This window comes from Tupaia chinensis, unplaced genomic scaffold, assembly GCF_000334495.1.
Source record: "Tupaia chinensis unplaced genomic scaffold, TupChi_1.0 Scaffold000081_1, whole genome shotgun sequence".
NCBI lineage: Eukaryota > Metazoa > Chordata > Mammalia > Scandentia > Tupaiidae > Tupaia > Tupaia belangeri.
Window position 1 is genome coordinate 4,434,553 of NW_006159542.1, and position 27,838 is coordinate 4,462,390.

Below are 27,838 nucleotides of genomic sequence, written 5' to 3' on the forward strand. Positions count from 1 at the left end.
GCAGTCAGTCTCTCAAGGTAGATGCTCTGAGCTTGTCTGACCTGGAGGGCAGCAGAGACAGGGACAGGGTAGGAAGAGGGCGGTGGGGAGCTCCTTTTCAGACACTTCCTTTTAGAGGTGTCTGAGAAACACCCAGGAGCCAAGCAGGAAGAAAAAAAAATTTTTTTAATATTTATTTATTTCTATTTATTATTTTTTAATTTGACCAGTGAGAGAGAGAGAGAAAGGGAGAAAGCAAGCTGCCAAGTTCAGGACTTGAACCGTGGTCAGCCATGTGGGAATCCAGCACCTTTAACTACCACGCTACCTGAAGGCCCCATGGAAGAAAAATTTTTAAAAAGCCACAGAAAATGGAGGCTGATGCTACCTTTTTCTCCAACCTTGCTGGCCCCTTTAGCTTGCTCCCCATCCACTTGGGGTTGGGGTTATCAGGAGCCACACAGGGACTGGCCCTACCACCACCTCCTTGTTGGGGTTGGGGCTATCAGGAGCCACACAGGGACTGGCCCTACCACCACACCCCTGGGTGGGACAGCCTCATCGCCTGACACAGGGGCAGCCAGGCCTTCCCCTAGAGGTCTCAACCTCAGGATGAGCATTATGCAGCAGACAGGAGGTTCAGACTGCACACTTTGCTCTCGTGTGTGCCAGGAGTTAACACAGCTCAGAGGGGTTAAGTCACTCGTCCAAGATGACACAGCTACTTAGTGACCAAGTCAGAAGTTGAATTTGTTCTGGATTCCAAATGTAGGGTTTTATGTACTATACCCCATAGTGCTAAATAACACTCGATTCAGTAGGACTCTCTCTGTACTATTTCTGCTTTGGGCAATGGAGAGATGGAAAAAACAACAGAAAAATATTCTGGGCGTGTTAGTTTTGTGCTGGGCACTGGAGTAGGTACTTTATTTATCTGCCCGAAGGCACGCACACTCACCAGAGAAAGATGAAGAGACTGAGACAGACAGAGAATGAGAGAAAGCACCCCCCATGGGGTGTGGTCATGTTGTAATCCTGCCTCCATTTCTCTATCCTGTTGGGGTTTTGTAAAGCACATGCGCACACACACACACACACACACACACACACACACACGCCTGACATGTTTTCAAGTGCTGAGCTGGAATTCAAACTATGGTCAGCTATATGGGATCCAGTTTCCCTTAATTATGAGGCTATGGGGCTGATCTGCTACTTTATACATCTTATTTAATTAACTGTTCTGCCTTTTAGGAAGAAGGAAATGGAGGCTCAGAGAGGTTAAGTAACAGCAGGTGAGGTACAGAGCTAGGAACCGATCCTGCGGCTTCTAGCCTCTGGTCCAGGGCCCTGTTACTACACTGCACAGTCATTCTATTACACCAGGTGCTTAATGAATATCTGTGGAGTGATTTGCTCAGCATCATTCTGAGAAGTCAGGTCAGAAAGCCAGAGGAATATGTCTCTGAGTCACTTCCAGGGAACAACCTTTATGGCAGGCCCCTGGCTTTCTGGAATCCAAAGCTGTATTTCACTGGCCTCAAGTCCCTGCTGGAGGCTGAGGAAACAGCTGCCTCCTGCTTATCAGAAGCAATGGGGCATGGCTGCCAAAGAGCTTGCCTGTCCACATTCTGCCCTGAGGATTCTGGGGCAAGTGGGGAGGGTGAGAGTAGAGGGCGAGGCCCCACTAGAGCAGTTCCACTTTGAACTGTTTTATTTTAACGTTCACAGAGAGATGTAGGAAACCAGAGGGCCAGCTGGCAGCATGGTGGTTAAGGCAGCTGGATCCCACATGGCCGACTCCAGATCCAGATATACGCATGCCCAAAATCCCAAAGAGGAGAATAAAACAAAAAACCCCCACAAAACAGGAGTCAATACTGAAAAAATGACAAAAGTTGAAAATCACCAAATTTGCTTAATTCCTTACATGTGAATGCAGAAAATGGGGTTAGGAGAAATGGCGACATTAGAGATCACACAGCAGGTGAGGGACAGAGCTAGGAACCACCCCTGTATCCCTAGCCTCTGGTCTAGTGCCCCGATACCTACATCACACATTCATGCCATGACAAGAAGTGTTGAATGAATATCTGTGCAGTGGGAACGTGCCCTGAGCCACATTTTTATTCTGTAGAACCAAATCCAGGCCAAGGTTCTGTTTGCACAAAGTCCTTCAAAATTTGGGAGATTTCCACATATTGGGAAGGCACTTCTCCCAAATCAAATCAAGGGAACATGCAAACCACAGCTTAAATCCTATGACTCCACATTGAAGACAGGAGCGACCATCATCAGATCCAGCACCTCACTCACCCACATGAGAACAGGTTAATTTTGCTGCAAAGCAGGATAAGATGGTGCAGAAAGGACCACGTTCCAGAGCCAAACACAGCCCCAGGTCTGGTCTGTGCTCTGCTACGTAACTCTGGGCAAAGTTGCCGGCCTTTCAGAGATTTCATTACATAATCTACAGACTGGGCATGATATCAAACTTGCAAGGCTACAGAGAAGATCAGAGATAGTGATGAGGTATGTGCCTGGCACCAAGTAGCCACATAGTCAATGTGTAGCTAATTTTGTTGTTATTAAAGAGTAGGGCTGAGGTGGAACTAGATCTCCTGGCACAGTGCTGTTCCTCCTGCACCACACCCAGGAGGCTGGACACCTGCACAAACCTCTTGTGGGCCACAGGGTCTTCCAGGATATCTAAAGTGGTGGAGAAATAAAATAACCACCATACATGCTAAAGTAGAGAGGTGGCTCAGCTGCCCATGGGAGGGACCTTTGTTTTTAGGAGCGAGGACACTGAAAAAATACAGGTGTTGCAGCTCAATCATGCAGATATCTCCTTCCTTAGAAGGCAACATCCCAACCTGGAAGGGATCTAGGTTGGGCCCTGAGAGCTGCCTCCAGGAGGGGCAGAGAAAGAGCTCTGCTGAGGATTTCATTGGCACAGAAGGGTAGGGGCTGCTGCCAACTTTGGCAGGCTCTGCCACTGGCTGGGGAGAAGGCAGCTGGGGGGCCAGCTAGGTAGAAGGTTGCCAGGGTTGAAAAATCCAAGGCCCCAGAATGGTGCTAGAGAGAAGCCATCAGACAGTTATGAAAAGGGACTGAGTGGCTGTCCGCTCAGTCAACCCACATTTCCTGAATATCTACTCTGGGCTTGCCGCTGTGCTAGACTCAGGGATTAAAGATAAAAGTGAGATCTCAGTCCTGTTCTACGGCTTTGAAGAACCTATTCTCCTCCGGGTTTGGCCACTTGGAGCCAGAAAGAAAAGCTGCAGTTTCTAAAGACTTGTAGGATATCTTGGCTAAGTGGCTTCTCAGAGCTAGCTGATTGTATAACTGAAGCAATGATGAAACTGAGGTCAGAAGCCAGTGGGGGACACTGGCCTGGGATCACACAGCAGGGCAGATCTGGGGCTAGAACCCAGGTTTCCAGCTGCCCAGTCTTCAGTGCCCACCATGATCCCTTCATACTTTAAGGAGATTTTAAATCCGATTAGCAGAAGAGAGATGGTAGAGAGCTCTGGGTGAAGGGGAGTGTGAGAAGAGCAAGAACTGTGACCCAGGACTAGCTACTGCTGTTAGCAGGATGGTTAAGTGTGGGGGCTGTGGAGTCTGGTAGACGTGGGTACAAATCCTGGTGCAATCCCTTTCCAGCTGTGTGACCTCGGTCTCTTCATCCCGTAAGTGGGGACTTGAACCGACCTCAATGGAATGTTGTAAGGACTGAATGGGACAATGCGTGCACCGCCCAGCACAAAGCGGCTGTTATGTCTCCACCTCCCCCCAAACCGCCCGCATCTTGCGAGGAACTTCGGGCTCTGCATCGATGGAGACTGTTCTAGCGGTCTCCAAGGGGGTGGATGCGACAGAGGAGACGCGGAGCCCGGACCTCCGACCCCGGCTGGAGCAAGCCCATCCGGCCCAAACACGGACTCCACCGGGTCTTTGACCCCGTTGCACCGCCAGCGCTTGGGGTGCACAGCGCAATCTGGGAACCCGGCCCCGCCTAGCCCTGGAGCAGTCCTCCAAGTCCACCATCTCCCCAAGTCCAGACCCTGCTCACCTGCTTCCCTAAGGTCTCCGAGCTTCTGCTCCCGCGGCGGAAGCCTCCGGCAGCAGTCTCCCGAGGCCCACGTGGGGGCGGGGCTGCTCGCCCGGAAGCACCCCCCCACAGCCTGCCCCGCCAGCGCTGAGGCCACGCCCCCTACGGGCACTCTCCAAACTGGCTGGTCGGCTCGGGCCCCGCCCCGTCCATGGAGGTCGGGCTCGAGGCCTGGCCAATCGGGTGTGCCCAGGGGCCGAAGGCCCTGCCCCTCCGAGCGCGGCCGAACGCGCTTGGGTGCAAAGCCAGAGGGTAGCCCACGTGAGGACGCAGCGGGTGTTGTGGTTTGGTGGGGGTAGTCCTCCCTGGGAATCCTGCCTCGGAGGCTGTCACAGCCTTGGGTTCGCTTTTCAGTCTTCCTCTTCCCAGCCTAGCCCAGACTTGGCGCCGGTTAATCGTTTGGTTAGAGAAAAACTGAATGCCAGGAGAATGAAAAGAACACCATAATGCCTAACACAATAGCTAGATCCATTTTTTTGCAGATTAAGCATTTAATAGCTGTGGAGTTCAGCACTAGATTACTTTCCAAGTTTTCAGAGAAAATTTATTCTAGCGTAATCAACTACCCGGGCCCTATTCCAGGTCATGCGTTGGGAGATGTGCTGTGAAAGACGTGGGCATGGGGGCATCAGAACTGTCCCTGATGGGTGTAATGAGAGGTCCGACCAACCTCTGGGGGTGGCAGGAGCAGAGTGCACGGGCAGGAGGGATTTGGTACGGTTTATGGGGCCTGGATGAGTGAAATAGTGGGTCAGGGACCATCACCCTAGCAAAGGAATGCCTTTGAAAACGTTCTAAGGGGACATTTGAGAAGTCAACTTTGAAGTTTAGAGGGTACCAGTGACTTACATAACATTCTCAGATTTTAGTTCTCAAAATCTGTACCCCAAGCTTATTTTTTGTTTTGTTTTTAGTTTGTTATTGGGCACATGTCCTAGCTGGAGAGATGAGAAAGAGAGGATCACCTCCAACAATGGTCACCACCACCACCGGATGGTTGAGTTTTCCCAAAAGAAACGTACCTTCCAGCAAGCTGCAGGTCTACTTGGATGGATGCAACCTTCCAAGAACTGACTAGTTTAGTAAAAGAAGTCTATCCAGAAGCTAGAAAGAGGGGCACACACTTCAGTTTTGCAATTGTTTTTACAGATATTGAAAGACCTGGCTATGGAGTTAAGGAGACTGGCAGCACCATGTCCAACAGAAAGGAGACTGATGATTCCATGAAAAGTTCCAAATAGATTATTTGGACATAGTGATTACCCCTCCAAATCGGATACTACTTCCTTCAGGGTGCATGAGGACATATTAAATCCTATTTAGTATTTCTCAAATTTATTTTTCAGTCAGTTATGTAAAATAAATTTACATACTCTTCTCCTGATTATTGCCATTAAGCCTTTAAATTCTAAACAAATTGTCATGCATCTATTTAGAAGTTAGGTTTGGATGTGCTATGGTTTGAATATTAATAGAAAGTCTGTATAAGCCATTCTGTAAAATGTAAAGAAAAGTGCTCTTAGCATCCTGTGTTAAGCGACTGTTAAATATATGTGTGCAATCAGCCTGAGTGTGGCAGTATAATGGAAATACGGAAACAGGGTTTATTCTAATGTTTGATGTTTAAACTAAATGATGGAGGAGGGTATTAAGCACAGAAGGGACGGCACAGAACAAAGCCATGAGATTAAATTGAGCCTGAGTTTGTGGTATAGACTATTTTATTTTTTGGGGGGGAGATGTTTTTGCTATAGGGTGTGTGCCCTTGCCACAAAGACGAGACAGAGAGACAGAAAATGATAAATCACCCCCCAGAAGAGATGGCCACGCCGCAATCCCTTCTCCATTCTCCTCTTGAGATCTTGGGCATGCACACACGTGTGCCTGGCGTGAGTTTAAGCCTTTGGGGCTAGGACTCGAACCACGGTCGACTACATGGGAGTTCAGTGACACAGCCATTATGCCAACTGCTGGTCCAGGTATAGACTATTACATAGTTAGCAAAGGGATCTGTGTGAATAGCATAGCAGCAGAGGCATTTTGGACTATTAAGTGTGAGCTGAGGCCAGTTGAAGCTCTGCTGGCTTGCCTTGTTCAAGGTACAATGACTAACAGGTTAGAGAGAACAAATGCTGGTGTCACAGTGAATGCTTTTGGGGCATTGAGGCAGGAATTGTACGGAGAAAAGAAGGAAGAATTTCAGGGTAAGGGTAGAAAAAGTTTACTCTGAAAATGGGAACGTGGAGAGAGATAAAAGAAGAATCTTAAGACCAAGGAGAAGAGCCAAGGATGAAGTCAGGTTGAACAAGTAGGAGACAACTCACACCCTGTTTCATGCTGGAGACAAATGCGTGACTTGAAAGGCATAGTGGTTAAGACTAGTAGGACAGAACATTTAAATCCTGATTGCGTGTTTTGGTCTGCAGCCTTAGACAAGTTATTTGAACCTATTCAAGGTTTTTTGTTTTTTTTGGGGTTTTTTTTGAGATTTTTGTTATAGGGCACGTGCGCTTGCCAGAGAGAGAGACAGAAAGCAAGAAATCACCCCCCAGGGGGGATGGCCATGCTGCAATCCCTTCTTCTCCATTCTCCTCTCTGGATCTTGGGCACACATGCACATGCGCCTGCGTGAGTTTAAGCCACCAGGTCCAGAACTCAAACCATGTTCGACTCATGGCCGTCCAGTGACATAGTGATTACGCCAACTGTTGGTCCCTCAAAGTTTTTTTTTTTTTTTAAATAGAAATAATAGCCCATAGGATTGTGAAGATAAAATGTGTATAAAAGGACTTTGTGCCTGACAGACGAGAAGCAAATACTAGCTATTAGCCCTAAGTGGAGCTGTAGTCAGAACTAGAACCCTTATGTTCCATAGCACTAGTATAGTCTCATTTTGAAGTTTATAAACAGTATGGCAGTGTGTCATAAGCCTAATTACCTTTAGTTTATTACAGTAGAAAATTTAAAATGTATATTTAAAATGGAAAAAAAAAACCATCCAGGTACTACAGAAAGTCCTCAAAGTAAAATTTTACTTGTTTATTTATTTATTTATTTTTAATTATTTGCTTAATTTTATTCATTCATTCATTAATTCATTTATGTTAATTTGGCCAGAGAGAGACAGAGAAGGAAAGTGAGAAAGGAAGCCATTAGATCCAGAGCTCGAACCATGGTAGCCATGTGGGAGTGTCCAGTGCCTTAACCACCAGGCCACCTGCTGGTCCCTTGTTTATTTTGTACAAATAAAAACAGTCATTTAAATCTAAAAAAAAACCCAAAAACTTTAAAATCAACAATAAAAACCTTTCTTTCTTTCACGAGTGATAGAGACAGCTCCCCCAACAGGTCTTGACTCCACAGTCCACCTCTAGGCCACATGGATGTGTTTATGAAAATTTATCAAGCTCTGCACTTATCTGTTCCTTTATTTTTAGTTTTTTTGCTATAGGGTGTTGTATTCTCACTGAAAAGAGACAGACAGAGGGGGAAACTAAGATATCACCCCTCCAGAAGGTATGGCCATGCCACAATCCCTTCACCATTCTCTCAGGATTTAGGGCATGCATACACACATGCACATGTGCCTGGTAATTTCAAGCCACCAGGTCCAGGATTTGAACTGTGCAGTCAGTCACGTGGAATCCAGTACCTTAATCCCCATGCTACCTTCTGGCCAGCCCTGAGATTCATTTTTGTGTTTTAAGGTTTTTGCCATAGGATACATGTGCTCACCAGAGAGAGACAAAGACAGAAATTAGGAAATCACCTCGGGGGTGGGGGATGTCCATGCTGTAATCTTCTCCATTCTTCTGTCAGGATTTTGGGTATGCACACACATGCGCCCAGAGTGGGTCTAGGACTTGAACTGTAGTCAGCCATGTGGGGGATTCGAGGCCTTAACCACCCCACCCGCCAAGATTCATTTTTGACTGTCACATATGGCCCTATGTTGGAGAATAGCAGGTTAAAATAGATTGTAGTGTGAACCTTCCACTTGTAGGCTTTGTGATTTTGGTGTGGATTTAACAGGAAGCCAAGAGTGACTATAACACAGCAGCAATGTTCCAGGAAGACCCACTTGGCAAGCACAGGGGAAGTAGAGAGGAGGCAGGAAACAGCTCAAAGGAAGCCACAGGCATCCATAGGAGTCCAGATGAGACTGGAGGGCTTAGCCTGATGTAGTGCTCACGAGAACTAAGCAGGGATGTTTCTGCTCTGAAGGAAAAAGCCACTAGACTCAATGACTGCTGATGTAGCTTTGTGAAATGTTATTTACTATGTGGATTAAGAGTGGTAATACAATGTTGTGGTTAAGAATATAGAGGTAAGGGCCAGCAGGTGGTGTGATGGTTAAAGTGCTAGATCCTACATGGCCAACTGCGTACTTTGAGTCCTGAACCCACTAGCTTGAAAATCATACTGGGTTTGATCAGCAGATAACATAATGGTTATGTCGCTGGACTCCCACGTAGTCAACTGTAGTTCAAGTCCCAGACCCGGTGGCTTAAAACAAACACCAGACATGTGTGCATCCATGCCCCAAAGCCTGAGAGACTGGAGGAGAAGGGATTGCAGAATGGCCATCCCCCTTCTGTCTCTCTGGTGAGCACACGTGCCCTACAGCAAAAACCTCTCAAAAAAAAAAAAAAAAAAAAAAAAAAAATATAGCAAAAGCCTCTCGAAAAAAAAGAAAGAAAGAAAACCATACTGGGTGTGTATGCGTATGTACCCAAAATCCTTAGAGAAAAATGAAGGAGAAGGGATTGCAGTGTGGCCATCTCCTCTGAGGGGGGTGATATCTTACTTTCCCTCTCTCTGTCTCTTTCTGGTGAGCATACACAGCCGATGGCCAAAACCTACAAATAAATTAAAATCATAAACTCTTGTTATGGTTGGAGCAGAGCCCTTGCTTATGAATGAGCAGCATCTGCTGGTCACCTGAGGTGATGCAGGCGTCCATGTTTCCAAAGATCTGGCCCAGTCCATCCTCCCAAATACTAGACGAGGCAAGATCAGTGATTCCTCTCCCAGGGACAACATAAATAAGCAGGATGAAACAGGGGTCATCACTTTTAACAAGACTGTCCTTTATTTGTACAAAACATTATAATCTCATCATTTCTTCACTTATTTATTATGCATGTAACAAGTTAACAGTGTCAAACTACACTTTACTACACGTCAACCCCCAAGTGCTCAACTTGGAGACAAACAAAAATGTGCTTGGAGCACTGAATAGAAAACGAAAAAGGTTAAGATAGGCCAAATGAGATCCTTTAGAAGACGATAAAAGGGATGGTTTGGAGGAATTAGATTCCTGAGCACCATCAGATTTCCCTTAGGATTTAGAAATGAAGGCATGAGATGAGAAATAAGGAATCAGAGGAACCCACTCTGAGATGTAAGCAAGTTACCAAAGTTCCTAGACTGACAGAAAAATGAAAAATGGAAGTAGAAAAGAAAAGTGGGAATGGGGAGCGGAGGAGAAGCAGAAGAGAGACAGGAAGTGAGAAGCAGAGGAGAACACGGGCCTAGAGGGGACAGAGTTTGGAACTTGTCAGGAATTGAAGAATGAAAAGCTATGGTCACGAGTCTGGAGAGGGACAAGAAGAGAAAGCCTGGGGTTTTACACCCTCTCAAAGGTGACAGGAAATCCTAAAGCTGTACAGTGGCAAGCGGTGATGTGTGTAGCTGAGATTAAACCACCTGTTTTATAACAACACTAAGACATTGGCACCCTTGCTTAGCTAATTCCAATTTCCACTGTGGATTTAAGAGGATACGGGTCCAGAGCGCAGTCACCCGGCAGGTCGAACGTCTACAGGCAATACAGGGGGGCCTCCCAGACAAGTGAGTCTACCGAAACAAAATTCAACTCCTGCTACCATCAAGTGAAGGGACAACAGAACAGATTTCATTATTCTCCCACAGCTTTTTAGTAGTTTTCTCAAACAAAACCATTCTGACCACTCTTAATAAGTTGCTAGTGCCAAATAGGGTACAATCAAACATAAGCTGACCATGATCAAAGCCCCGACTTTTCCTGAGACTTGACTGAATCTGTGACCCAGATCACAGCAGACAGCATGGAAGTTATTACTTTTTTGTGGGGGGACAGGGGCAGTGAGGAACAGAAAGATTGAGGATCAAAAACTACATAACCACACATATAAGTAAACGAGAGAGATCAAACTGACTAATTGAATTAGCTGTTCAGAATCCCTCATGCCAAAAAGCCAACATTGTTAGACGGATTAAGCAAAATAGGATTTTGCTACTCGGATGCTCTGAGTCTGGGAAGCCCTGGTTTGGATCATTCTAGTCAGTTTTTATTTTGATCTTCTCAGGCACTTTTGCCTAAAACCACTCTGCCCGGCAGGGAAAAGCGTCACATAAACAGGGACCACGGTCAGAGTGGTACCTCGCCAGGTGTGGCGGTCTCCTCGGCCTCTTCAGTTGTCCACCTCCTCTTCTTCATTTTGTTCTTCTTCTTCCAGCCTTTCCTCATCTTCTTCATTGTCCTCATCCCTGTTCTTGTCTTGTTCTTCCGAATCTGTTTTCTTATCCTTATCCTTCTTCTTTTGTTCTGAAGCTTCCTTCTTGCCTTTTTGCTCCCGCCTGTATGCTACAAGGAGGAGAGAGAGGGTTAGGAGTCAGGGCTGGAAGAGTGAACCACATGGCTGCAGCGGCTAACTCCACTGCATAGTTGGAAAAGCTGGGGCGGGTACCTGACCAGCATCCCAAAACTGATCCGAGGGGAACCAGCAGTTTGCGTAATGGCTATGTCGCTGTACTCCCACGTAGTAGACCGCAGTTCGCGACCGGGACCCGGCTTAAAACTCACCCCGGCGCGTGCCCATCCACCCTGGGGGGGTGATTTCTCGCTTTCTGTCTCTATGTCTTTCTCTCTTTTTGGCAAGCGCACACGCCCTATAGCGAAAACCTCTCCGAAAAAAGAAATACTGATCTGAGGTGTTGTAAGGGAACCAGGCACGGTACTGGCTTATGCACATCCAGGGGCCATGATGAGAAAGCTCAGGGCCTGTGAGCAGGTCCCAAAGAAGAACCATCTTCTCTGTGGTTTAGGAAAAGGGCATTACCTTCCAGGGCTTCTTTCAACGGAGTAACGAACCGCTGGAACTCCATCTCTTCCATGGCGGAGAGCACATCACTGGCGTTCAGAGTCTTGCGTTTCCCTTTCATCGCGAAGTTGTTGGCACTAGAACAAAGAGAAAGGGCCGCCACAGGCTGTCAGGGCCCCCCCGGGCGCGCGGGGGGCGGGGGGGGCACTGGAACAAAGAGAAAGGCCCGCCACAGGCTGTCAGGCCCCCTCTGGCAGCGCGTGGAGCGGGAGGGAAAGGAGCACCCAGAGGTGGGATGGGAAAGCCTAAATCTGAGATGCACAGACTGTTACGACACTGGTCCTTCCCTGTACAAAAAGCTAAGCAAAGTGATTTTGCTGTTTTGATTCCGCACACGTAAGACCGGATGAAGGCTGTGAACCCCTCCCCTCTGAGGTTGAACGCAATTACTGGGGTTTGGGGGGCTACAGGCCACGAATGAGCCGGGGTGGCGAGGGCTGGGGGTGTCTCCCTGTGCCTGCGTCCCCTGAATTCTGGGTCGCTCTGCCCGACTCACCAGGATGTGGCGTACAGAACGAAGACGCTGGCGGCGCGGGAGATGGCGCTCCGGGCCTCCTTGGAGATGTTGACACCTTCTGGGAGCTGTGAGGAGAGCGAGGGTGATCAAAGCTGCTTCCTGCCCGCTCGTCCGTCCCCGACCCATCCTCCAGCCCGAGCTGCTCACCGCCTCCTTGATGATCCTGGTGATGACGGCGTTGGGCAGGTTTAGGTCCTCGGGCCTCTCCGCCATTGCCGCCGCCGGGCCCGAACCTCTGCCGCAGGCCTCCTTTACAGGCAGCTACGGCGTCCAGACTTCCCGCGTCGCTGCCTTATGACCCTCCGAGGCTTCCGTCCCACCCCACGTTGCCTAGTTTGTGTCCCACAGTGCCCCGCGCGCCATATCCTCCCACCTCTCTCAGCCCCGCCTCCGCCTCCAGTTGCTGGTGCACCCGACCTCTCCGCGCCGCTGCGGTTTTGCCCTGCCGGGGCCTCCGTCCGGCCCTATTGTGTCCCGCACGTCCCTTCCAGAACTGTTTTTTTTTTTTTTGCTTATCTCCAACGCGTCCTCTGGAGCTTTCTCACCCAACTAAGGATGGCTCACCGGGGCTTCCGTCCGCTCCCCATCGTGCTCTGCGCCGCTGCTTGGCAACGGCGTACCTTGGCGGCCAGCGTGGGAGACTAGAGCAGGGACTGAAGCGGCGGGCCGGGCGCCTTCCCGCGACGGGCGGGGCCCGCCGACCTCCCTGCGCCGGGAGGAGCTTTGGAACCCTAGCGGGTTGACATCGGAGTCGGTCCGCAGAACCGTGACCCTCCGAGGTCAGCCTTTCCCATTTATTTTCTCCCCAACGAGGTGGGGAAGTTGTAAACGGAGAATCCATTTACAAGTCTCCCAGAGCTGATGTCCATATTTATTTTTAAAAAAGACTTATTTTATTTAATTTTCTTTCTTTCTTCCTTTCTCTCTCCTTCTTTCGAGGACAGAATGAGAGAGAGGGAAAGTAAGAAAATAAGCCGTCAGGTCCGGAGCTTGAACTCTGGTCGGTCATGTAGATGTACCGCGCCCTTAACCACCGCACCCCCTACCAGTCCCTCATCTTTACCTTTCAGCCTTACCACATTTTTTTAGTTTTTGTTTTTTTTTTTTTTTAAAGAATCATTCATTTAGTTTAGCCTTATTATTAGTATTCTTCATTTTGGCCAGAGAGAGAGAGAGAGAGAGCTGTCAGGTCTGCCCAACCCTTACCACCTTTCAGTTACATAGTATAAAGGATACGTGTCATCTAGAGATTTTTTTTTTTTTTTTAAATGAGTACTGTTTTGCCAACATGGCACTGATGCTGGCGGGATGGAGATTTCTCCTAATTACTTGCTCTTTTGGTGTGAGGCATGGAATAGAGCCTTACACTGAAAGTGCAAGGGTGAGAAGCAGCCAGTTTTAAGAATAATGCATCACATTTTCATTCAAATACAAACCCTGTTAAAATTGTATTTAATTCTCAGTTCATCGAACATCTTTCCCAGTCAGAAGCATTGGTTTTGCCATAATTTTTCAGTGGCATTTTAATCATTTTCATGTTAAGTATGGAGAAATTCTCACTCCCACTGGGAGTTAATGCTGCTTTTTTTTTTTTTTTTCCTGAAAACCCTGTTTCAAGCTACGCTTTTGCTTTTTTGCTTTTGATAGCGACATGGTTACAGAGAAATACTTCCTTATTAGAAAAACAATGGAGCAAAGACTGTCATAAATGGTAACTGAAATTGCTTCAGTAAGAGCATAGGGTCTGGTAGGGGAATGCTCCATTCGACGGAACAGACCTGGATTAAAGATGTCCGATGCCCAGCTCAACCAGTTGTCTAGTTAAGATTGGACCCACTGTTGTCAGATATTTTGATCTCTAAAAGGAACCAGAAACCTGACATTATGGACTATTTCAGTTTTAAAGTGTCCATAATACTCATTTAAAGTGTTGCCCAAACAAAACAGGTCCCAGGCCAATAGTTTGCTCTTTGATCTAAATTACAAACTGTTTATAATAGGGAGTTTATTGGGACCAGCAGTTAGCGTAATGGCTATGTCGCTGGACTCCCATGTAGTTGACCGCTGGACTCCCATGTAGTTGACCGCCGTTCGTGTCCCGGACCCAGTGGCTTAAAACTCACGCCGGGCGCGTGTGCGTGCATGCCCAAGATCCCGAGAGGAGAATGGAGGAGAAGGGATTGCGGCATGGCCATCCCCCTGGAAGGTGATTTCTCTCTCTCTGCCTCTGTCTGTTTGGCAAGCGCACGCACCCTATAGCAAAAACCTCTTCAAAAAAAAAAAAAATAGGGAGTTTATTCATGACTGTTCTCCATGCCCCAAACAAATACTCTTTCATATTTCGTAGTCAATAAACATGTTGCATGAACAAAGAAAAAAATGGACACTGTCCTTAAAAGCTATCTGAAGGGCCAGCAGGTGGTGTGGTGGATGGGATGCGAGATTGCTACACAACTGACTGAGATTCAAGTCCTGGACCTGGCGGCTTGAAAATCACAAGTAAATAAAGAAATATTTTTTAAAAAGCTATTTGAATAATTGATAGTGATTGGCAAAAACGGCTCTATGTAGAGAAAGACGACAACACTTACTGAGAGCATCTATTATATAGTGTATGTAAAAGTACATTATCTCATTTAATGCTTCTACAATAGATTCCCAGTTAGGGATTGCCCCTCTTCCACTTTACATGAGGAAACAGGCTGAGAGTTGTGAAGTCACTTGTTCAAGGCCATACAGTCAGCCAAGGAAAAACCTCTGATGCAACTGCAGGTCCACTGATTTGCTTTTTAAACAAACTCATTTACTGTTTGTAGGTATTTGATCTGCCTCTATGGGAATTGAAGCATATTGAAAAAAATGAAGCTTGTCTTTCAAGGGTTTGAGCCACCAAATCACTTCTGTGACTACGTTGGTTATAATTTAAGAAGGCTTTTTGAATGGTGGCATCTTCCCTAATAATTAATGAAGGGGAAGAGGAGAGGGATCTATTTATTTTGAACTGTATGCCAAGCCTATATTAACTGATTTTTCGTAATGACTGATACAGGTTTATCATTTTATACATGAAGAAAAGAGGCCCAGATTGGTTAAGTCCCAGGTGACTCAGCTATTAAATGGCCAATTAGGAGATCTTTTAGTCTTTACCCCAACTCTGGCTATGCTGCCTCGTGCTCAGATGTTTTCTTTTTTCTTTTCTTTTTTTTTTTTTTAAAGAGGTTTTTGCCATAGGGCATGTGTGCTCACTGGAGGCAGAGATAGTGAGAGGCAACGGTGAGAAATCACCTCAAGGGGGAATGGCCATTCCACTATCCCTTCTTGCAGAGACAGTGAGAGGCAACGGTGAGAAATCACCCTAAGGGGGAATGGCCATTCCATTGTCCCTTCTTCTTTGTCCTTTTGGAATATTAGGCACAAACACACACACACACACACACACACACACACACACATGCACGCACATGCACGTACACCAGTGTGAGTTTTAAGCCACCATGTCTGGGACTCGAACCATAGTCAGCCATGTGAGAATTCAGCAATGTAACCAGTATGTCATCTGCTAGTCCTGAGGTTTTTTTTTTTAAAGAACTCTTTTATTTAACTTTATTATTATTATTATTTTCCAGTTTCATCAGAGAGAAAGAGAGAGAAAGTGAGAAAGTAAGCCACTAGATCTGGAACTTGAACCTCAGTTGGCCATGTGGGAGTCTAGCACCTTTAATCACCACACCATCTTCTGACCCCCTCCCCCAAATGTTTTCATACATAGCTGCATCTTACCCAATTTTTAATTGTCCTGTAATCATCATTTACTGATATAGGTTTGAAAGAAATAGTTTATGCTTTTGAGTCCAAGTTAGACCTGGACTGCATAGCTAATGTATAATACTCCCTAATTATGTGGTTCCTGATTCTCTAAAGGGCTGGAAAACTGCAGTGTTGGCTTTTATGCTAAACCATTTATAGCGATGGACTTGCCAGATGAGAGCCAGTGGGATGAAACTACCTGTGACATGGCTGTTTGTCAGCATCCGCAATGCTGGGCGACTGTCCGTCGAATTGAGACGGGCCATCCTCGAATCCTGAACCCAGTCTCCAAAACTCCCGTGGAAGCTGAGGGTAAATTAGCTAGCCCATTTTCTTCCTTGTAAGGTCCTTAAACTATTGCTGTTTGACTCCCTTTCTTCAGACAAGATGTGATATGTTTTCTTCTGGTTTGCTTCTCAGATAAACTCCCAGCGCTCACCATCATAGACATCTCAGATTCCTGCCTCCAGGCCAAGGGACTTGCTGGTCATCTTTTATCAGAATTTACCTTCACTAAAGCTCACTCTTTATTGTGTCGGTATTCAAAGTTTGGTTCCAGATTTCAAGGCAGGTAAATTATGGAGAATCTTTCTTGACAAACCTGTTGTCTCAAAATTCTGAGTTGTGATTTCCCTTACCATATAAGACTGAGAAAACTGGATTAAGAAGGAAACTCTGAGGGCCAACAGGTGGCATGGTTAAAGCACGACTCCCACATGGCTGACCATTCGGTTCAAGTCCTGGTCCAAAGGTTTGAAGATCATGCCAGATGTGTGCATGTGCGCATGCTCGTGTGCATTCCCCAAATCCCATGCCAACACCTTGTGGTGTGACTATCCCCCCGAAGGGTGATTTCTCATTTTCCTTCTCTCTATTTCTCTCCAACAAGCTCATGTAGCCTGTGGCAAAATTGTCTCCCCGCCCCCAAAAAAGGAGAAACCCTAATTTAGTTAAAGAAGGGAAACAAAGAAAAGCATTCCTATTTGTGTTGGAGGATTCAGTTGGTTTGGGGAGTATATTTGTTTGCTAGGGAGTGTATTTGAGTATATTTGTTTACCATAGTAAAATACCACTGACTGGGGGAGCTTAAAATTTACACCTTACTGAGTGACTGAGTTAAGCTCTTAAGACTAGGTTGTTAAGTGAATTGGTTGATAATTAAGGAGCTCAAAGCTGGATGTCTCATGGTGTGTAATGGCATCGCAGGGCTTGTATTATCAATTCATATCACATGACACCACACGAGAATGATGCAATTCTACCTGTACAAAAAGTTTACTTTAGATAAGTGCCAGAAAGTAACAAGACACGCCACAATACGATAATATAAATCTGGCATAATGATTTATATTTATTCTGAATACCACTATGGGGGCACAATAAAGTACAAATTTATAAATGAAATATGTAGTCTTACATAATTGTGCACCCTTCCTGATGTGAATACTGACTGACTGGGAAAAAACAAAGACTGGGAAAGGGGATTCCTGAGACCCACAGATACTAAGAAAGGGGACTCCCTGTGCTGGAGTACTGGTCAGATGTCCCAGTGGTGGTTAAGCATGTGGGCTGTTAAGTGAGGAGTGGCAGTGTTCTCATACTTCTGGAAGCTGGAAGTCTGAGATCAATGTGTTGGCGTGGTTGTTTTCTTCTGAGTCCTCTCCTTGTCTTATAGTTAACTTTCCCTGTGTGTGTACCTGTGTCCTAATCTCATTTCACCATCACATGGGTTGTATTAGATTAGAGCCTATTCAGAATGACTTCCTTTATCTTTTTTTTTAAGAATTATTTATTTTTAATTTTATTTACTCATTTATTTATATATTTATTTTAAAATTTTGACCAGAGAGAGGGAAACTGAGAAAGCAAACTATCAGGTCTGGGACTTGAACCATGGTTGGCCACATGGGATTGTCCAGTGCCTTAACCACCATGCCACCTGCTGGCCCTGGACCTCATTTTATCTTAGTCATGTCTTAAAAGGCTGTATCGCCAAATACAGTAAAATTCTGAATTATTGGGATTTTGTCACTTGACTCTGTCCCCCAGAAATTCACATGTTGGGGTTTGATTGTATCAGCTGTATTGTAAAGGAAACAGATAAGGCCTACTGGGTGGTGACTGGGTCATGGCGATTATGTCTCGGAGGCAATAGTCTCACGAATAGACTAAAGGTGTCTCGTGAGACCTACTGTGTTCTAGCTCTCATGAGAAGGGGTTAGCTTTTGTGAGAGCTGGTGGTTGTAGAAGAGAGATCAGCCAGGATCTCACCTGACTTTGTCTGTTTGTGCCCACCATCCTCTGCTTCCATTGTCCATGCTATAGGCTTAGGATTTGGCCTTTCCAGCCACCAGAATCACACTTCTCTCTCCTTTATCAGATGACCCAGGTCTTTCTGTTAGCAATGCAAAAGCAGACCTAGACCAGGCTAGGATTTCAACAGGTGAAATTCTGGGAGACACACTTCAGCCCATGATGGAGTAATTCCTCAGCTTCTGCGGTCATCATATGTCATCTTTCTCATCTTTTATTTTTAGATATGAAACTGTTTGTAAGGTCCTGAAGGCAAAAGCAATGGCTTTATTTTTTCAGTGTCCCACAGTGTATAAGGCACCCAGTTAGTTCTTTGTTGATACATGAAATCAAGGGGTAGGTGTCTGTGGAAAACTTACGACTTCTAAAATTTGAATGCCCTGATGCCAGAACCAGAGCCCTCCTGGTGGTCCTTGTAGTGGTTTCTTTTCTCTTGTTGCACTTAAGCAGCACCTTGGGGGATATCTTAGGCTAAAGAGAGTAGGGGAAGGTTGGATGCTTTCGGGTGCTATCGACTTGAATCTCCGGAGAACACGGGCACCTCCAGCCAGGACCCATACCCAGGCACACACTTCCATGTCTGCCACACTCTCAGTGCAGAGCTGCGAGAGAGCTTGCCTGGCCAGCCCCCAGCCTCTCTGGCTTTGTATTTCTCACGTTCTCACTTGTACCCTTTGTCCTAGACCTGGTCCTCATTCCCTCATATGTGAGTTTCTGCAGTGGCACCTGAACTGAACTGTCTATTCCCTGTAAACCATCTTACATATGACCAACAGATTACTCTCCCCAAAATATTGCTTTGCTCATGTCCTAGCTTGAAAAAAATTCCTTCATTTACTAGAAAGTAGATTCACATCTCCCTATTCTAGAGCCGTAGCCTCTCTACTATCGGGCTCCTCTACCATCATAGATCTGTTTCTTCTCTGATATCAACCATTCCTCTGAACCACACTCGCCTCTGCTCTGCTCCCTTCCCTTCTCTTTCCTTCCTAGAGAACACACACACTCATTAGAGAGACGCAGAGAGAGGGAGAGGAGAAAGGACATGGGAAATGGTCACACTACACTCCCGTCTTCTCTATCTCTCTCTCATTTCAGGATCTGAGGCACACATGCATTCATATGCCAGCCATATTTTTCAAGCCACTGAATCTGGGACTTGAACCATGCAGTTGGCCACGTGGGATTCAGCCACCTTAACTACCATGCTGCAGGCTGGCTGCAGCAAAGCTACATGCTACAACAATTAGACTATTCCTAGCTGGAAAAAGAAGTGTAGACTATGAATTCTGTTTGATACAAGAAATAGTTGTGAAGTATTTGCAGCGTGCAATGCCTGTTCAGTAATTGTTCCATGAAAAACAAAATTTAAGAAGATGGTGAGATCCTGTATTCATTTGGTATGTATTAAAACCAGAATTTTCTGTAGAAGTAGATGCTTTTTCTCTTAGCAGTAAATTCACCATCTTTGGAAATCTCATTTTGTAGACCTCAGAAGAGTTTACCCAACAGAAGTTCCATCAAGCATACTAACAGCCCTCCCAAAGTAAGTCACACCTTAACAAAGGTGTTTTCTCAATATTTCCTCTTTACCCATGCAGTTGGCCACGTGGGATTCAGCCACCTTAACTACCATGCTGCAGGCTGGCTGCAGCAAAGCTACATGCTACAACAATTAGACTATTCCTAGCTGGAAAAAGAAGTGTAGACTATGAATTCTGTTTGATACAAGAAATAGTTGTGAAGTATTTGCAGCGTGCAATGCCTGTTCAGTAATTGTTCCATGAAAAACAAAATTTAAGAAGATGGTGAGATCCTGTATTCATTTGGTATGTATTAAAACCAGAATTTTCTGTAGAAGTAGATGCTTTTTCTCTTAGCAGTAAATTCACCATCTTTGGAAATCTCATTTTGTAGACCTCAGAAGAGTTTACCCAACAGAAGTTCCATCAAGCATACTAACAGCCCTCCCAAAGTAAGTCACACCTTAACAAAGGTGTTTTCTCAATATTTCCTCTTTACTAGTAAGATAAAATATTTTCCCTTTATTTAACATTATTTTTGAGAGTGACTATAATCTGAATAATGATGATAACAGCTGCCTAAAATTGGGCGTTTACTATATACGAGGCTATGTACTAATGGCTTTCCATGGTTTATTATTTCCAGAAATCCCAGACACAAGTGTGATCCATTTGTGCAGATGTAGTATAGGTGAGAGTTTTCTGTCTCCCAGCATAGAGCACATTCCGTTACTAAGTAAACCTGACATCTCACAATCAGGGAATTTAGAATGCTGGATTATCAGAACTAAAATGGGCCTTAAGATGATCTAGTCTGATGACTTTCAAACTTTTTTTTTTTTTTTTTTAGCTTTAATTCATGCTAAGAAATACTATTTGGGCCAGTTCGTGGCAGGGTAGAGGAGACAGGATTGTGGCATGACCATCCCTCCTGGGGGGTGCATTCTCACTTTCTCTCTCTGTCTCCCTCTGGCAAGTGTGTGTGCCCTATAGCAAAACAAAAACATTTATAGCAAAAATGTCACAGAAAATTGTAACACTAACTGTGAGTGATGTATTTGATTGTGTTTTTAAAGTTTTGGGGTTTTTTTGGCCATAGGGTATGTGTCCTAGCCAAAGACAATGAGAGGGAAAATGAAAAGTGATCCCCCAGGGGGCATGGCCATGCCTCAGTCCCTTCTCTTCCATTCACCTCCTGGGGTTTTGGGCATGCACACATTTATACCCGGCATGATTTTCAAGCAGCCAAGTCCAGGACTTGAACCATGGTTGGCTATGTGGGAGTCCAGTGCCTAACCACTGTGTCTCCAATATTTGATTTTTAAAAATCTATTCTGTTATATTTTATTTTAAAAGAGTGTGGACTGGGATTAGTAAAATTTGATTTTATGACCTTTGAATAAGGTACAATTACAGTTTGCCAGAAACAGAAAGACAGAGGAAAAGTGAGAAATTACTTCTGAGGGAGAATGGCCACTCTACAATCCCTTCCCCTCCATTCTCTTCTTGGATTTTGGACATGCACGCACATGTGCCCAGTATAATTTTCAAGCTGCCGGGTCCAGGACTTAAACTATGCTGTCAGCTATGTGAGATCCAGCAACCTTAACCTCCACACCACCTGCTGGCCCAGTGGTTTTTCTTTTTTGTGTATCCTAGTAGAAATATGGACTAGTGGATTTATAGTTTTATTGAGCACCAGTTTTCTAGTATGCTAAATAGCTAAATGTGAGAAGTGTTACCATTTTAGCTTTAAATAGATGCCTATGGTTGTAGACAGGTTGTAAATGCAAAAAATCCTTGCTTTTTCTCTACTGCTTCTCTCCCTGCTTCCAAGCTGCCCATTGTATTTCTAGGTCTTTGGAGTGGAGTAGGCAGAAGGGTAGTGTTCCCCTAGGTAAGCCCCAAGACACCTTCATGTGAGGTGGGGAGGGAGTTGATATATATCCCCCTGATCCGATGTTCTAAGGAAGTGGGGAAGGTTACTTGCTTCCAATGCTCATTCTTACACAGTACCTGTACTGGTACCTGATGAAGTGATCTGGCTTTTTGGGGAAATATTATGAAGATGTTTTGGGGGCTAGGGAACACATTTTTCTCTTTTTCTTTGCTAGAGAGCATGTGTGCTCACCAGGGGTGGGCAGAACAAGAAAGGAACCAACGCTTTGGGAGGGACGGTAACACAATCCCTCTCCATTTCTCCTTTTGGGATTTTGGGTGGTCATACACAAACACACACCCAGCATGTTTTTCTTTTCATCTTCTTTTGCTTTTTTTTTTTTTTTAAAAAAAGAATGACTTTATTTAACTTCATTTATTTGTTTATTTATTTATTTAATTTTGACCAGAGAGGGAGGGAGGGAGAGAGAGAGAGAGAGAGAAAGTAAGCCACTAGGTCCGGAACTTGAACCGTGGTCAGCCATGTTGGAGTCCAGCACCCTTAACCACCATGCCACCTGCCAGCCCCTTCTTTTGCTTTATAAAAGGCTTTTGTCATAGGGCATGTGTGCTCACTTGAGAGAGACAGAGAGAGATAGTAAGAAGGAAGTGAGAAATCACCTCCCTAAGGGAGGCTCTACCCCAATCCCTTCTCCCTTCTCTTCCTGGGATTTTGGGCACACATGTACACATGCCTGGAGTGATTTTTCAAGCTGCCAGGTCCAGGATCAAACTGCAGTTGGCCATGTGGGATCCAGCCACCTTAACTATCACCCCACCTGCTGGCCCAGGAAACATCTTTTTATTATCTCTGAGCCACCAAACTCTTTGGTTGGCATAATAATTCAGCTCTTAGTCTGGTACTAAATATCATCAGGACTCAAGCCACAAATAGCTTTGTATCTTTCTCTTAGCTCTCAGTGCTGGATTTGAATGAAACACAGCTGCCCTCCTCTAATGATGTTAGAGATACGATTGTACTTTGGATCCCAGAAGAAACAGAGAAGCATGTGAGGTGAGTGTCAGGTCCAGAACTCAAAAGCCTTTTTGACTCTTATATTCTACAAGTCCCTGCTGTCCTCTGTAGGCCTCCTTTCTCTTTATTTTGGAGAGGGCATGTGTGATCGCCAGAAAGACACAGAGAGACAGAGAAACAGAAAGCGAGAAATCACCCTCAAGGGGAGATGGCCACACTGCAATCCCTTCTCCTCCATTCTCCTCTCAGAATCTTGGGCACACATGCACATGCGCCAGGCATGAGTTTAATCCACCAGGTCCGGGACTTGAACCGCGGTTTACTACATGGGAGTCCAGTGACATAGCCATTATGCCATCTGCTGGTCCCTGTGGGCCTCCTTTCTGCGATCTTTCTTTTAGTGCCTCATTGTAAGTCACAGGAGACCAAGCAGAGCAGGTCATGGCCTCTTCCATTTGCATCTTGCTACACTGAAATTCTGTTTTAATGCACTTGGAGATTCATGCTGTGGGACTTCTCTCCATCAAGTTTTACAAAACAGTAAATAGCGTACAAGATAGGCCCCAATTTATTTGTGAGATTTGATTAAGAAATAAATGCTTGGGGCCAGCAGATGGGGTAGTGGTTACATTGCGGGACTCCCACATAGTCGAATGTAGTTCAAGTCCTGGACCCAGTGGCTTGAAGATCATGCTGGGTGCATGTGCATGTGGGTCCAAGATCCCAGGAGGAGAATGGAGGAGAAGGGATTAAGGTGTGCCCCCCCGGGGTGATTTTCCACTCTCCCTCTCACTGTCTCTGTCTCCATCTCTTTCTGGCAAGTACATGCACCCCAAGGCAAAAACCTCTTAAAACAAAAAAAGAAAGAAATGTTTGTAGGGCCAGTGGGTGGCGTGGTGGTTAAGGCACTGGATTCCCACATGGTTGACAGCTGTTTGAGTCCCAGACTTGACAGCTTGGCTTCTCTCTTTCCCAACTTTCCCTGTTTTTCTTTCTCTGTCTCTCTCTGGTGAGCACATATACCCTATAGCAAGTTTAAAAAATAAATTAATGAAATAAAATAAACAATACTTTTTAAAAAAGGAGAAAGAAATGCATTCTCTTAGTTTTTTGTATTTACCATCAGCACCTAGTGAAAAAGTTCCCGGGGAAGCTGAGTCTCTGATTTCAACCCCAAGGCCTACTGCATGGTACAAAATGAAGAGCTCAGGGACCAGCAGGTGGAGTGGTGGTTAAGGTGGCTGGACTCCCACGTGGCTGACCATGATTCAAGTCCAGACCTGGCAGCTTTCTCACTTTCTTTCTCTCTCTTTGTCTCTCTCTGGTCAACTTCAAAAATAAATAAATAAATAAATAAAATAATGACAATGAATAAAATAAAATAATTCTTTTAAAAAAACGAAGAGCGCACAAGACTTGTGCACAAAGCAGAGTGTGACAAAGATAGTTTTACAACGAGTCAAAATTTTGCTGATCTCCACAACTGTGGGGAAAATCTTTGGTTTTTCTTTCCTAATCACTGAGGATTTCAGATTCTTGTTAAGTGACTGTTGAAAGATAAAGAGACTTGTGAATTTTTTTCATTTTCTTTTTAATAATTATTTTATTTAGCTTTATTTATTTATTTTTATTTGATCAGAGTGAGAGAGAGAGTAAGTGAGAAAGCAAGCTGCCAGGTCTGGGACTCGAACTATGGTCGGCCATGTGAGAGTCCAGCACCCTTAACCACCACGCCATGTACTGGCCCCTCATTTTTTTTCTTTTTAAAAATTTTTTTATTTTCCAGAGTATGCATGTGCTGTCCAGAGAGAAACTGAGGGGAAAGGAGAGAGGAAAACTAACTGCTCTCCCACCCCCAGTGAGGTATGCAGTCCCTCCAATTCCACACTGAAATCCCTTCTCCTCTCTTTTTCCAGCCTATGGCGACTTGGGGTGTGCACGTGCACACACACACGTCCACAGTTTTTAAAGCTGCTGGACCTGGGACTCGAACAGCATCTTCAGCCATGTAGGATCCGGTTCCCTTAACCACCAGGCCACTGGGATGACCCTCTCTTTTTTTCCTTAAAACAATCCTGTGAGTGGTCCTTTATGTATGCATTTTTGTGTGTATATACATGAGGAAATCTTTTTAAAATTCGTGAAAGATGCACATTATTAAAGAACATGCACGGAATTAAAAAAACTTTTCCATTGAAATAATTACATACTTTCATTCCATTTTTTTTGTGAGAGTGTTGAAGTATCCTTGTGAATGGCATAAATAATAAAACCTCTGAGGGTCCATTTCTTTAATGTAGAAGAAGCCCATGTCAGCTCCATGAGATAATCAGAGACCATGGCTCCTTCTATCCTGAGCCATCATCCTGAGCCAATGGCCTCTGTCTTCTGAGGTGCTTCCTTGGAGCTTTTAAGAGGTAAATTGGCTACTAGAGCTCCAACTATCATATCCACATTGCAGGCAAAAAGGAGAAGAAGAGGACAGTGCAAAATCTTCTTCTTGAGTATCTCCTCTGTGCTAAGCAGTGAGGATCCAGTAAGAGCCAAATAGATTTGTTCCCCATCTTCCTGGAGCCTTACTGGGGGGCGGTGGGGGTCAGGACATCAGGAACATCACCATGCCTCAGTATATTCTAATTTTATGGTACAGATTTGGTACTGTCAAATTAGAAGTTACATAGTTAGGTATGTTATGTAGGCATGTTACCTACTTTGGTATGTAACTACGAAAGAAAATAACTGGGTTGTCTGAGAGAATGATGGGAACCTGATTTAGTTGTGAGGGTAGGAGTCTTTTTAGTGGGACCTGGGGCAGCAGGTGCTGCTGGTCTTTCACCTAGCCATCTTTGCATACTGACTAGGGGGAGAGAGATCTCTCTCTTATGGTGGTTTTCATTCACAAATATCCTAGGTGCTTCTATTTTTTAAAAAAGAATAATTTTATTTATTTATTTTTATTATCATTTCATTTGACCAGAAAGAGACAGAGAGAGAGAGAGAGAGAGAGAGAGAGAGAGAGAGCAAGCAAGCTGCCAGGTCTGTTACTCGACCTTCAGTCAGCCATGTGGGAGTCCAGTGCCTTAACCACAACCACCATGCCACCTGCTGGCCTGGTGCTTCTATTTAAGATGTCTGGGAATAAGGTGTGGTTATTCTTATTTCAAGGCCCGCTGAGAAGAAGCCTATTTTTTCCAGTCCACATAGAAGGAGACTGGCACTGGTGAGCTCAATGTTCTTCCATACTTTTACTATATTACACTGCAGGGTGAATTTGTATCACATATCTCCCATCCCTACTCTCCCTAAATGAGAAAAATCTGTAAAAGAGAGCCCTTTCTTAGGAATAATTACCAAGCTGTTTTCTTCCTTCCTTCCTTTTCTTTTAAAAAGTTTGCCAGAGGCCATATGCACTCACTGGAGAGAGACAGAGAGAGAGGGGAAGGGAGAAACCCCCCCCCCCAATGGGCCATGATGGGCCATGGTTACACCGCAATTCCTTCTCCTCCATTCTCCCCTTGTGAGGTTTTGGGTATATGGGCACACACACCTGGTGTGTCTCCCAAGCCACCATGTCTGGAATTCTAACTGCATGATTGGCCATGTGGGCTCCAGCCACTTTCAATACCAGGCCACACACTGGCCTCCATTTTCTACTCAGAGAATTGTTTTCCTTACCTCTTCTTTACATTTTTTTGTTTTTAATTGTCAGAGGGCACATATGCTTGCCAGAGATAGATAGATAGATAGATAGATAGATAGATAGATAGATAGATAGATAGATCGTGAACACAAACACATTCTCCGATGGTGCATGGTCACTCCACATTCCTTTTCTCTCCACTATCTCTCCTCTCAGGATTTGGGGCATGCACACACATGCTCTGTTATGTTTTCAAATTCCTGGGCCCAGGATTTGAATTGCTGTTGGCCAGATGGGATCCAGCTCCCCATACCCAGTGCTTAAATGCTGTGCTATGGGACTGGCCCCTGTCTTCTCCCTTTAGAAAGGTGAAGAGCACCTTGAGGAGATGCTAGGAGGAACTTTTGAGTATCCATGTTAAGTTTTTGATCAAACAAAACTAGTCCCCAGGCAAGATGTTGACGTGGTGGTTAAGGCAGCTCGATACCACATACCTGACTGCATAGTTCTAGTCTTGGACATGGTAACTTGAAAAACATTACAGGCACATGTACATGCATGCTCAAAATCCTGAAAGAAGGGAGGATTGTGGTGTGACCATCCCCTGTGATGGGCGCTTCTCCCGTACTCCCTTCTGTCTCTGGCAAGCATATGTGCTAGATCCCATTCCTAGCTCTGTGTCTGGCACACAGTTGACAAAAAATATGTGTTCAGTTTGCTGAGCTAACAAATGAATGACCTTTCTGGAAAAACAGAAGTAATTCATACATGTCGTAAATACAAAAGGGCTGGGAGCCCGGGAGGGAAGGTGTGCCCTCATGGTGCAGAGCTGGTGGGAATGGCAGGCGTAGGTCTGGACCAAGCATTGCCTGCCAGGGCGGCATTGGGGGACTGAATGTTGGTGGGAAGAAATGGGCTCAAGACAGCACTTTGGAGAGGTCTTTCCATTGTTTCTCTTCCAGAACAAGTTTCCTCTGGATCCATCTGGAAAGCAGGAAACAGAAGCACTACTGAGAACTCCAGGGGTGATGGTGCCCCCTCCCTCCCCGGTGCTCTTGTTCGAGCAGTCAGGTTCCCAGTCCACACCTCTCTATGCCCAGCTGGACATGTTACCTGATGACCTGCTGCAGGAGTGAGTATCACGCAGGCCCGGGGGAGCAGAGCACCGGCTTCTCAGGGCAGCCGAGAAGGGGCTAAGCAGTGTGTGTGCACCTTCTGAGTATGGCAGGGAGAAAGCCCTCACCCTCCCCATTTCCAGGTTTCTTAGACTTCCCAGCAGGAGGTGGTGATGGTGAAAACCAATGCCGTTTATTTTATTTTATTTTTTTCGAGAGTTTTTTTTTTTTTTGCTACAGGGTGTATGTGCTTGCCAGACAGACAGAAAGCGAGAAATCACCCCCACCCCACCCCCACAGAGGGGTGGCCATGCCGCAATCCCTTCTCCTCCATTTTCCTCTCAGGATCTTGGGCACGCACGCACACGCACCCGGCGTGCGTTTAAGCCACCAGGTCCAGGACTCGAACCATGGTTGACTACATGGGAGTTCAGCAACATAGCCATTGTGCTAACTGCTGGTCCCACCACTGCCGTTTATAAAGCACTGACCATCTTCCAGATCTTATGCTAAGCACGTCATGTGTTTACTTTTTGTATTGAAATTTAACTGTCTTTGCAAATTTTGTTAGTTTATATACCCCTTTTACTACTTCTTTTTCCTTTTTAAAAAGAATCATTTACTCAATTCCATTTTTTAAAAATTTGACCAGAGACAGGCAGAGAGAAAGGGAAAGTGAGAAAGTGAGCCAACAGGTCAGAGACTTGAACCATGTTCGGCCATGTGTGAGTCCAGCACTCCAACCACCACACCACCCACTGGCCCCTTCTT

General features: G+C 45.4%; 3 protein-coding genes across 4 annotated transcripts in view; 1 reads left to right on the top strand and 2 right to left on the bottom strand.

The window, feature by feature from the left end:
* The window catches only part of ALAD (aminolevulinate dehydratase), an 18,331-nt gene extending 14,139 nt beyond the window's left edge, over positions 1–4,192 (bottom strand). For both annotated transcript variants that reach the window (XR_333721.3, XM_006142761.3), the window contains exon 1: positions 4,055–4,192. The gene's annotated coding sequence lies outside the window, so the exon portion shown is untranslated. The remainder of the gene's footprint in view (positions 1–4,054) is intronic.
* A 4,969-nt stretch (positions 4,193–9,161) lies between these two features.
* Positions 9,162–12,227, bottom strand: POLE3 (DNA polymerase epsilon 3, accessory subunit). Its single transcript, XM_006142762.3, has 4 exons — positions 11,903–12,227; positions 11,735–11,820; positions 11,197–11,315; positions 9,162–10,721 (listed from the first exon to the last, which is right to left on the bottom strand). Exons 1-4 carry the CDS (start codon positions 11,966–11,968, stop codon positions 10,549–10,551), a joined length of 444 nt encoding a protein of 147 aa, XP_006142824.1. The 5' UTR covers positions 11,969–12,227; the 3' UTR covers positions 9,162–10,548.
* A 129-nt stretch (positions 12,228–12,356) lies between these two features.
* CUNH9orf43 (chromosome unknown C9orf43 homolog) overlaps positions 12,357–27,838 on the top strand; it is a 23,246-nt gene continuing 7,764 nt past the window's right edge. The window contains exons 1-7 of the mRNA XM_006142763.3: positions 12,357–12,534; positions 15,677–15,874; positions 15,983–16,133; positions 19,364–19,421; positions 22,251–22,351; positions 25,478–25,532; positions 26,915–27,084. Of these exons, the coding sequence (XP_006142825.1) occupies positions 15,724–15,874; positions 15,983–16,133; positions 19,364–19,421; positions 22,251–22,351; positions 25,478–25,532; positions 26,915–27,084 (686 nt within the window). The 5' untranslated portion in view covers positions 12,357–12,534; positions 15,677–15,723. The remainder of the gene's footprint in view (positions 12,535–15,676; positions 15,875–15,982; positions 16,134–19,363; positions 19,422–22,250; positions 22,352–25,477; positions 25,533–26,914; positions 27,085–27,838) is intronic.